The following is an 11,946-nucleotide window of genomic DNA, read 5'->3' as shown; positions in this document are numbered from 1 at the left end:
TAATTATCGTACAAACACACTTGAATTCATGTGTGCTGACATCCAGACTTGCAGCCACGTTCATAGCCCAGCCTATTAATCTGAACTCAATCTTCTGTTGCTGTTGGATTTGGCACTGGATGAATGCAAAACAATGTGCAGATTAATTGACAATGACCAAAAATGCTGAAAGTACGCCCACAGGCTAAAAGTACCATGTATAGGAAGGGAATAAAAGGACCCGCTTTAATATCATAGATGTTTTAATCACATGAAAACAATAGAAACGCAAAAATGAATCATTTTAGTGACAAATCCATTCTCTAAGCTGTGTAACTCTTCCTTTTCCCAAAGATTGTAGACTCAACTGAAGGAGGTATAATGGTACAGCTAGGGTTACAGTAAGATAGAACCGTGGCCTTTCTTCCAGCGATTAAATCATCATCAAGGTAAGAAATCAACAGCTCTTGCATTAGATTATATGTCAGTATTCATTACAAAAATAAGATATAAGCAGTGGCAGGCAGCCAGCAGCTTCACTTTGGGCTAGAGGGTAAGACAGAGAGAGACAGATAGAGAGAAACAGAGATCAGATCTTCCCTCCACGAGCACACCTGCTTTGTGAACCTTGGCCTATAAGTCCACCCACTAAAGAGGGGAAGGGGCCTGTGTTCTAAACTCCACCCAGATGAAGCCAGATGTTAAGTAGAGCACGAGTGTGAGTGCAGGATTGTTAATAGGTAAGTGCAGTAAGAGGAGTGCTAGTTTGCAGGAATGAGTGTGGCTGTAGTAGCAAGAGGTGAGCTTTATTGTTGGGGGTAGTAGGGCTGTTGCTGTTGCTGTGGCGGTTGTTGAGGATAGGGGTAGGGCTGCTGTGCAGGAGGGCCTCCGGGGTATCCAGCCTGCCCCTGGGCTTGATAGGGCATGTAGGGCATATTAAACTGCCCATATGCATAGGGGTTATAGTTCACTGGCATCTGGTAATACCTAAAAGAGGGACAAAACAACAAAACAGAACACTGAATATTGGATAAACCAGATTTAAAATCTGTTAACATATATTAGACATTACGATTTTTACAGACAGAGTTTTAGGTCTCTCTTTTATCACTCCAAAAAGCAGATAATACGTTCAACAGTCATAAAAAACACCACGTTTGTGGGAATAAAATAAATGGGAAGAACAACAACCCTTGAAAAACCATTAGAATGTTGTTGAAAGTTTAGATAAAACTGGAAAGTTTGCTGGAAGTGCTACTGAAGTGGACGTTTTTGGCTCAACCTTTAAATATCTTGTAATTTAAATCTACAAATAAAGTGTAGATATCTATTTTGATAAAGATGTTTTAAATGTTCATACATGGTGGGAAAGGAAGATAGTCTGAAATATTAAAACTGACTAGTGCATGAAAAAAAAAAGTTTTAGCCTGTATTTTGCCTGTGATTTAGCCACACTGTACTTTGGCAGCAGTTCTGTGCAGGACACAAATTGCATTCATCATGCAAAGTGCAAGGGAGGGCTACAATTAGACACAGCATGATTCTGGCTGCTCTGAATGATTCTGCATTCTTTTGTTAAAGAATCAGATTAAATTCAGTAACCATGACCTGTTTTTGAGGTCTATCTTCACTGGCAGACGAATCTAAGTTCGAAAACCAAGATATAGAACCATAATTAATTATAGCAATTTGTCGAGAAAAGGAATTAATTCTATTTAAGAATGATATACTTGGTAAAAAATTCAATGAAATACATTTACAATCAACATTTGCCTTGGATTAGTGCATTCTGGCATTGCAATTTTTCCACACAAAAAAATAGGATCATGGGATGGTGCACTTAAGAATTTGGCCTGAGCCAGTAGGTCATCTGGGCATACTGCTCTTTCCACATACCATTTCTTGCCTACTATATATGCAGAGGAAAAACAAAATATCCATATTTGGATGCAGCCTTAGATTTTGGAACAGAGCTATGGACTGTAAAAAGCTTAGAGGACATAGGTACTTGTGAAGGTTTTTATTTACCCTGGGTAGCCTTGATAAGTTGGGTAGGGTGGTCCTTGAGCCTGTGATGGGCCAGTGGGTGGTGCAACAGGTGGAGGATTGGTGCTGCTGGGAGCCACTGGAGTACTGATTTGAGCAGAAGCACTGGCAGCCTGAGGAGGGACGTTAGGGGGTGGTGGTCTCGCTGGCGGCTGGGGTTTAGCCTGAGGCTGCTGCTGGGTCTAGAACAGAAATAAAAAAATAAGACTATTTCCTACAGTCAAGGACTTTATCTTTAGAACTCATCAGTCTGGAAACTCACAAACACAGTCCTGGGCGCAGGGGTTGGGCCTCCTGAGGCAGGTGCAGGAGTGTTGGACTGGTATGATGGGACATTGAAGGAAGGAGCGCTCGGCTCACGAGCAATGCTCTGCTGAAGCTCCCTGTCAAATCAAACAGTCGCAGAATATAAGGTAATCACAGTCATCTGAAAACATTAGGATTTGTCGATATGTGGACACTACTGAATTACATACTTGAGCAGTTCATCCCTCTCAGTCTTGCGAGCAAAGACAATGTCGCTGCACTTATTTTGAAACTTTAACAGGATTTCTGTCAGATCATTGTAGAACTGTAAAAAGAAGAAGAAAAAAGAGAGAATGTAACACTGAGTGACATCTTATGGATTGTGCATGTGTGCAGGACTAATATTAGTGCATGAGTTAGTTACTTTAGTGCCCTCTTTAGTATTGGAGCTGATCTCTATGTAGCTATCATGGGCTGAGGCGAGTTTCTTCAAGACCTCCTCTCTGTTATTAGCCTCAGAGTTGGACTGCTTGAGTGCTGAAAACTCCTGGTGAGACACCTGAGACAGGAAGAAATGCCATTTTTAAAATGAAAAACATTACCTTTGTTGTGTTAAGCAGTGCAGCATGTATGTAACATGAAAAATTATTTCGTTTAAGCTGACAGGTAGATCCAATTTGATAACTGAGTTTTTATGCCTTAAATCTTTATCTGAGCAAATCTGATTAGAATACGGTCACTACTATTACTTAGTAACTCTTTCGCTGAAATACTGGGTGAAATGTTGCTCATGCATGAGTTTTCGTGTGCACCTGAATCTGTGACAGCAGTTCCTCCTGTCTGCGTAAATTCTGCTGAACACGTTGTGTGTGAGAGCCGTAACGTGTCTCCAGCTCACTGGCAGTCAGAGCCTCTTCATTAATGGCACCATCTTGAGCCAGAGCAGTAAGGAACTTTGTCGTCATATCAAAGGTCACAGACTTCACCTCTCCCTCCAGAACTTCCCGCTCCCTCTTCACCTCATCCAGTTGTGCCAGCTGCGCTCTCAGCACGTTCACCACCTGCACATAAGAGGACAAGCCCAGACTGAAGGATAGCATGAGGGTTTTGTCAGGGTTAGCCTGTGAAGTAACTGAGTCAACTATCTCTCTACAGGTATCTATATCTCACCCAGTGTTTTTTATATTAAAAATATATATTTATTAGATTAAGTATTAATAATTGTATTTAGTAATAGTCTCATTTTATTCGATAAAATGTATTTTAAATACGTTTAATAACTTTTAAATACATTTCAGATTTATATTCAGTTAGTAATTTTAGTACTTCAACATTTTAAAATTTCAGTTAGTGCCCAAGGCAACATTTCTAATTTTCATTTACTTGAAGTGTTTTCATCTAATATTTAAATATTTTTAAATGTATTTTCTTCTTTAACAAGTTTTGATCATTTTAGTTAACAATCACAAGACTCTTACCTCGCTGCCCTGCAGAGTCTTGGCAGGGTTGGCAGACGGTATGGCGGCACTGAGCTCATTCTCTGGCTTGCAGAGCAAAGCAATCATCTCACAATGTGCAGTGTAACGCTCTTTCACCACCTGATCAGCCTGCACTGCCTTGTCCAGTACATTGCGGAAATTATTTCCCTCTGCACGGAGAAACCAAGAGAGAGGGTAAACCATTATGAGCAAAGTGATCCTCAAGTTTGGTTCCGGTCGCTCAACTGGTAGAGCATTACACTATCAACATAAAGTCATAATCAGGGAAAACACACCAACTTATAATGTGTTTACCTAGAATGCACGGCAACTCTCATTATGTAAAAGCATCTGCTGAATGCATAAATGGCAGGTGAAAGAATGTATGTACCTGCTCTGAGTGGTTTATACAGGTCTCCAGAGGGAGTTCTGTTCCAGCGCTGATTGAATTTGGCTCGGAGTTCATTGTCTGTTGCTTCCTCATCATCTAACATCTTGAAGGACTGTAAGAACAAAACAATTTTTGTCCATGATACTAATTGATGAGAGTACATACAGTCAGACATGGAGCAGCGACCCCAGAAACAAAATGTGTCATGCAGAGCTACATATTAAGCATACAGCCTTCGATATGAATAGAAACGAACCATATCATGGTTAAGAATAAATTATATTATGCTATATATGTATATTATGTTTAGAAAGTAGATCAGAACTATGCACATTACTGTTGTTGCACATGCATCGCTGACTGTATGTATTTTACCTTTTATTTTTAAAATTGAGATTTATGCTTCATAAATAATAAAAAAAACTTGAGATAAAAATCACAATTCATTAGTTGCTTGCAGTTGTATATTATTTTAATGGATTTGCAGTCATATATTTAAATGTTTCTAGTCAGATGGGCATTTACATTTACCTGAATTTCGGCTATATTTTAACTAAAACTTTACATTGTAATTTTACTGAGAGATAGACAATTAATAATCAAATCACTGAGTATGTGAATTAGGTGGGGTTTTTCTAATAAAGTGCAGATGTGTTGCGTGTAAGCAACGGCTCCACCGTAACAAGAACAGCAATGTACAGTGAGACATAAGATTATTTACGAGGAATAACTTTTATGAATAATAAGGATAGAATTAAAAATAAATAAAAATAAATAATATATATATATATATATATACACAAATATTTTTTAAGGGTGTTTTGATTTAAAATTTACTATGGGATGTTATTTACCCATGTTTTAATTTTTGTGGCAAAAAATTATTTGTGATCAAACATTAACTCCCCCTAGGGATCCCCGACACCCTGTTGAAGACCCTTGATATAAGTAATCATGTGATGTGGTCTTCTTTATACAGATGGTTAGATATTTTTCTTCCATTGAAGTCTAAAAAGGCTCTTTCTTTTACACTGATATTGCCATATTCATAATATTAATTGGGTTGAAAAATGTCTATTAAATTAGAAACATGCAAAAACAGATGCATTATTACTAGTGATTTCAGACTTGATTTGGAGCTTTATAAAACGGCATGAAATCAGAAGGTGAACATGTGCATCACCTCATCCAGGATCTCACGGTTCCTCTGCAGTAGTTCAGGCAGATCTTTAATGAGCTGTTCAATGCTCTGTAGGCCACCTTGCTGAACAACAGCACGGCTCTTCTCGAGGATGGACTGAGGAACTGCTTCTCCTGACAGATCTTCTAGTGCGGCCGGTAGGTTCAAAGACGCCAACACCCTACCAATCAGCAATGACCAAACAGTCACCACCACAAAACCTCATTTATCTATCCAAAATACTGATGAAATTGATCATTTAAACAGCATGTCCAGGTTTAAATAAAAGTATTATGTGTATAATCACATCTGTGATTGATGCCTTAAAACAATTCAAATAAAAGCAGTAAACGTTCTCATACTACATGCATGGACTTTTAATGGAGTTTAAATGGACCCATGTGAGAGCAAATATATGCACCAACACTGACCCGTTGCAGAGATTAGTTGCTTCCCTCATGCTGCCAATCAGTCTGTTAACCGTGTCAGCCCTCCTGGAGTTGGCTGCACTTACTGACTGCTGCACTGCCATCGGCACCATCTTCTCAAACAGATCTAAACACAAACAAAACAGCAAATAATGCAATTAACTGAATTGTTTTCCCACAAGAAAGGGAAAACTACCCCCCCCCCCCCCACAACAGAACAAAGGTAATGCCATTCTGACCTGAGAACTTCTGGCTGAGTGGTGTCTGAACTGCAGTTGCTTTGACCAGAGATGCTTTGCCAATGTGCTCCAGATCTTTGACCTCAGGCACGCGGTCATGGTAAATGAAGTCATTGTCTTTCTTTGCAGCTGTGAGGGCACGGTTGATCTTATCTGACAGATCCTTCACGTTAACATACTCATCGTACCGAGAAGCCGCGATCTTCACCAGCTCTGTGGCATGCTGCAAGACACACAAGAGAAGCCTGAACATCAACATCCTATTAATGAAGCTCCAACCCGAATAAATAAAACAAGCAACCGGCCAGCCAAAAATAAACAGTCTGCCACACACAGACAAACACACCTGCAGTCGAGCGATCTCCTCTCCAAATTTTTTCTTCTGATTGGCCAAGGCTGACTGGCGCAGCTCTGCGGTGGCCTGCATCATACAGTGCTTGGTAGCCAGGACAGGAAGCACTTCCTGGAAATAAAAATACTGACCAGGGAGAGGCAACCACAGCAATCACAAACACCACGGCAACCACGAACCAACACCACAGGCAACCACAAACGAGCACAGACACACAGCACAGGGCGCAGGAAGAGAAAACAGAACAGCAAATCAGCACGCATCTTCAGCGAACCCCAACCAAATCCTCTCACAACGCTCATGCAGCGTTCACTCACAGATCAACTGGAGAAGAAACAAAGGCTGGAGGATGTGAGAGTGTGTGTCTGTGTATGAGGGGTGACTAGCAGTCTTACTTAAATCTCTAGACTCACGTATACAGACACACTCACATTTATTGCTGCATGCAGCATGTAGTGATCTTTGTCTTATGTTTAACAGTGTCTAGTATGATTGCACAGTGACCCCTGGTGGATCAACTTCCCCACTAACGTGTATGTCATATGTACTGGAAGCTGCACATACCTTAGGCAGATTCTCTTTGTACTGACATTGCTTAAAAGCATCACCATAGTAATCTGCCGCCTGGTTGGCAAGTTTTGCGACAATGGCGTCCTTCATCTTATCTGCGAGATGAAGCATTAGACATTTAAAACTATGCCAACTACAAGCAGAAAGTGCACTAACATAAACACATACGCACCAGCAGTGGCTTTGAGAACGAAGACCTCCTGTGCCTGGCTGAGCATGATCTGACTGAGCGTGCCCACCGTCTCAGGGGAGATGTCCATGGTGGGCTCTCTATTCAGTGCAGAAAGCACTGTATCCTTTATATGAGCAAACGCACCACTCGCCAGCTGGAAAGAGACAGGAAATGCTTGAAACGTTTTTTTTTTCTTCTCTCAATTGTCTGTGTTGCTATAGGATTTAAGGTCAAAATCAAACCTGGTAGAACTTGGCGGCGGTCTTCAGTCCCTCGTCATTGTCGAGATTCTGCTCAGAAGCGATCTGACTGGCCAGCGCGCCCACATTAAACAACACACACGTCTTCTCATAGCCCACGCTTGCCAATGCTGAAACACACAAACAATATCAAACACATAATGGATTTATCACTATTTAAGTTTATGTCCTTTCCCCCCCATTCTTTTAATTCTTTCTATGAGAAGACATTTTTTATTAAGCTTTTTCTTTAATTAATTGACTTTCTAGCAAAGCATTATGAAACATCTAGGTGTAAAATGTGCTTTAAAAAATGTACTTTCTTTTTCTAAGCATTTTACTAATAACACCATTAAGTATTACGTACTTTATCCATACATATGAAGAAGTAACGTTGCTATTTTTGATCACTCAATCTTAATTTAACAAGGATATACAAGGGATTTATCATGTGTTTGTAAACATGATATTGTCCAAAACACATTTAAGTACCAACAAAGTAAATTAAATCAGGACATTCTACATTAGAATACATTCTATATTTAAAGAATCTGAGTTGAGAAATGAACAGTAATATGTAGCAGTAAGGAAATAATCAGTAATAAAGTATGCAATGAGCCATGTGAGTAAGTAATGGAATTACTGGAGTTAACATTATTTATGTGCAAACAGAAATAATGTAATAAAAAAATGCTTCACTTAATTTTTTTAATTGTTCCTCCATAATTCTGTGGTGCTAATTATTATTGTAGTATTTATTATTCATGCAGCATCAATACTTAAGTAAATACTTAGGTCATTGAACATGAAATGTATAATTAATTATGAAACACTGGTTTAGTACATATATGTTTTGGTATTAGTATTGTAATTTTTAAGAAATCTTGCTTTTGCAAGGATGGGAACATTCTAAAAGTTTCTGTAACATTCTGTAATATTCTAGTGCTTTGTGGAACTAGTCGTAAAAGATAAAAACACCTAACGTACACTTCTGAAGTTTTGGACAACTCACTTTTGTGATACGTAATTGTTCACCATTCATCAGTTCACTTTTTCAAACGCCATGAGGAATCATTAAAAATGAAAGCGAAACACTTTTTATAAAAATGTTTCAGGGTGTAAGTTTCTTAGGTAACAGGATGTGCTGCCTTTCCTTTTTACTGGATTACTTCCCCGTTCTATTTCTAATGAGTTCATATTTTTCTTTAACATGGATAACCGATATAATATTTATTGATGCATACATCCTTTATATAAAACTATCTGCAATAAAGCCATCTGCCATCTAAATGCCCTAAATGTTTGTATTGACTTATACTGATCTTCTTTTAAAATTATGTAAACTCACCAAGCTTGACTGAGCCTCCAAAAAGAGATCCTTTATCAAAAGCATCTTTCCATGTAAATGTCACACATAACTTGAAGAAAAACAAAACAGTTATGTATTATTTACAGACACTTATTAATATGCCTAAATGACTCTGTATTATTAATATAAACAATTATTTTCATTAAACGTGAATGGGTTAATGTTACGCTGTGACCAGAGAATTTATATAGGTTACCTCTGCAAAAGGAAATTTGGGTTCAATTGCACAGAGCTGATCATAATATCTAAAGGGGAGAGAGAAAAAACAATGAGAAAAGCTGTTAAAATGGATAATGTGAGGAAAAACAACTTAGTTTCTTTAGATGGAACATAAACCATAATGACAAACAATTTAGCCATGACAGCATTCTCATGTGACCATCAGTCTAAAACACATGAACCATTACTAAAGTTACTCAACCTCACTGTTACAGAGTTAACTATAGTAATGACACAAAAACATTTCCTTCCTGGAAGAAAAGAAGAGCATTTCCCCACATCTCTGCTCCATATGTGAGATATCTAATATTTCTTGCATCTCTGCACTATAAAAGAACATGACTGTATAGAGAGGGAATACCGCTGATGGGTGTTGCCCTAGGGGCTCTTCGTCATACAAACCAAACACCAGTCTAACTAGGAGCTACAAAGCAGGCCATTCATCTTGACCATTGAGCACGGCTACAAAGCAGCACACAAAAAGCTTATTCCTAGCAACACACTTCTCACTCACTCTCCAGATGGCGTAAGCCCCAGTCGCTACATTAGCTCAGCTACATTAAACCACAAACGAAATGCACAATGTAACCTCCGACTGGGGGAAATAAGGCATATGAAATTCAATTCATAAGTAGACTTAAAATACGCAGTTTTGTTGATTTTTCTCAATATTAAAAAGGATGTAATAATGTTAGTCTAATGGTATCATAGAAGGTAAATTAAATGACATGATCAATTCTAACAAATTCGCAATCAATATACAATAAACATTTCCGTAAAGACCAAAACAATGGATATATAAAAGGGGACAAATGAAGTGCTGGAAGCATGATGCAGCAAATCTGATTTTGTTTAACAAATTAACTAGCCATTTCCTCAAAACTTTCAAAGCAAAAGATCAGCTGCTGGCTTACAGATTAAGTATTAAAACATGAAACTCAGTTATAAATTCTTTCCAGAGTAAAACATATACGTCATTTACACCTGTATCCACCCCGTCACTTCAAATGACGTAATCATATCACGTGAAAACTAGGGCGACGGTAACAGACCAAATTGCGAATATAATACTCAGCGAATATAATATAAACAACTCAGAACATGTCTTCTAATAAATTTCCGTTATTTGCGTCGAACGATGTATTATTAATCTATAGTGAATGTTTGAAGAGGTCAATCTAAATGACACACCTGAGTCACGCAAAACCAGGAAGCCGCTGACGTATTATAAACGGGTGTTGACCTATGGTGTTGACGCAGAGCGCGTTCGTGGACTTTTCTTTTTAATTCAACTCTATTCAAGAGTTTAGGATAAAATGTATGATAATTGATAAATGTATAATTCAGATATATAAGTCATATATATATATAATTTTAGATGGCGTATAGGATGTCACACCACAGGTTGTCAACTTCCCAAATATAATGACGTACATTTCACATCGCCCTAAACACACATGTGAACTAAAACAATAAAATATACACTCATTTGAGCGACAAACAGGGTAACCAGCACGAGCAAAACCTCCAGTTCACGTTTATATTTCTATGAAGCAAATGAAAACGGATGAGAAACTCTTAACACAAACTAAACTCTTGTCGAAACTACTTCGCACACTTGCGACATAACAATTGATTAATTTTGCTAGCTTCCTGTGCTTTGGACATCTTTTGCTATCCACTAACAGAAAATAATAAGCCCTTTAGAAATCAAACAGATTAAGAAACAATCCACGAGACAGAGCTGTCAATGTTTAACAGGCAGCAGAAATATACACCCATTGAAACTTCGTAATCAAGTTGTCTCGTCGGGCTCTCACCGCAGCAGGATCTCCAGCGAGCTCTCGTGTTTGTCCAGCGGCCTCCCGAGAGCACTTTTCCGCAGCTTATTGAGCTCTTCCACGGCACGGAGATACTCCGTTTGCTCCTCACCGGGAGGATACGTGGACGTTACAAATTTCGACAATGGTTTCACTAAGTCGACCTCTGAGGACTTCTTCAACGGGACAGAAATAAACGTCGCCATTTGGGCCCGCGGGAAACAGTACTAGTGGAGATTGAGAAGACTGCAGACGGACAAAAACAATGGCACAGTACTTCCTGGTTCTCTGGCGTGTGTCATCGCGTCAGTTGTACTGTCAAAGTGACGCATGCGCACTCTGCGTTCGCGTGTGAAATCACGAAAACAAGTATTGATTCCTTCCATGTAAACCCTAACATTTTCCCCAACAGTTTTATTTCCATGTTCCCGCGCAGGAGGTTTATGTAGAACTATATTTAGTACAGTATAATTTATTCAGATGCAGTCAATTCTGTAGATGCTGGATGTAACACAACAAATCAGGTACATGACAAAACTAGAACTTTTCTTAGTGTACAGTAAATTAATCACTCAGTTTTTTTTAACCACTGGCAATTGGACAATGGTTTCAGAAAGTGAGAAAAAAACCCCAGTTTGATCCGTATAGTAATTTAATATACATGTGGTTTAGCAATATAGGGGAAAATAGGGCAGAGGGACACACCTTACCCTAATGACTCATCCATTTAGTCATGTGACCTGAATACCTGAAGTGTGATAATATTTTTATTGTAAAACATTAATGCATTAACTAACATGAACTAACAATAATTAACTCATTAGTTACATTATTTTTTAACGTCAGTTAAAAATAACTGTTCTATTGTTGGTTCAAGTTAGCCCAGGTCCATTAAATAATTTTAACATTCATTTTATACAGTACATACATTCATTAAATTTATTTTAGTAAATAATGAAATTGATATTTATATTAAAATGCTTTTCATTGTTAGTTCAGGTTCATGTTAATAACTTTAATCTTATTGTAAAGTGTTACCACATATTTTGTATGACAAAATACATTTTCTACATGGCACACAAAATTAATGTATCCAACAAATTTTTCCCGGTCTAAGAATAAATCTCATATATGTTGTTGAAATGGCAATATATAAAATCATTTAAATTATTTGAATAAAGATTAACCCTGGATTATTAGTTGAATTAAGTGTCTTAG

General features: G+C 38.1%; 1 protein-coding gene across 2 annotated transcripts; it reads right to left on the bottom strand.

Annotated features, from left to right (window-relative positions):
* Nucleotides 1-224: 224 nt before the first annotated feature.
* On the bottom strand, nucleotides 225-11,013 carry LOC127935607 (programmed cell death 6-interacting protein). 2 transcript variants are annotated; one of them, XM_052533673.1, is made up of 18 exons: nucleotides 10,729-11,013; nucleotides 8,886-8,934; nucleotides 8,669-8,738; nucleotides 7,324-7,451; nucleotides 7,082-7,235; nucleotides 6,904-7,004; nucleotides 6,334-6,465; nucleotides 5,988-6,210; nucleotides 5,752-5,875; nucleotides 5,324-5,501; nucleotides 4,141-4,252; nucleotides 3,750-3,919; nucleotides 3,084-3,332; nucleotides 2,696-2,830; nucleotides 2,502-2,596; nucleotides 2,288-2,408; nucleotides 2,008-2,207; nucleotides 225-966 (listed from the first exon to the last, which is right to left on the bottom strand). In XM_052533673.1, the coding sequence occupies exons 1-18, from the start codon at nucleotides 10,932-10,934 to the stop codon at nucleotides 786-788; spliced, it is 2,628 nt and encodes an 875-aa protein (XP_052389633.1). In that variant the 5' UTR covers nucleotides 10,935-11,013; the 3' UTR covers nucleotides 225-785. The 2 variants fall into 2 exon arrangements, with proteins under 2 accessions (XP_052389633.1, XP_052389634.1); XM_052533674.1 differs by having other exon boundaries at nucleotides 6,334-6,450.
* Nucleotides 11,014-11,946: the final 933 nt, after the last annotated feature.

The sequence above is a fragment of the Carassius gibelio genome, chromosome A19 (genome assembly GCF_023724105.1).
Source record: "Carassius gibelio isolate Cgi1373 ecotype wild population from Czech Republic chromosome A19, carGib1.2-hapl.c, whole genome shotgun sequence".
NCBI lineage: Eukaryota > Metazoa > Chordata > Actinopteri > Cypriniformes > Cyprinidae > Carassius > Carassius gibelio.
Note: the sequence above shows the minus strand (reverse complement) of the source record. Positions and strands in the feature narration are given on the sequence as shown.

Coding starts and splice junctions, on each gene's coding strand:
- LOC127935607 (XM_052533673.1), bottom strand. CDS start 10,934: ATGGCGACGTTTATTTCTGTCCCGTTGAAGAAGTCCTCAGAGGTCGAC. Junction 2,831..3,083: donor AACTGCTGTCACAGATTCAG/GTGCACACGAAA, acceptor TTCCTGTCTCAG/GTGTCTCACCAGGAGTTTTC. Junction 2,208..2,287: donor CTGCGCCCAGGACTGTGTTT/GTGAGTTTCCAG, acceptor TTTCTGTTCTAG/ACCCAGCAGCAGCCTCAGGC.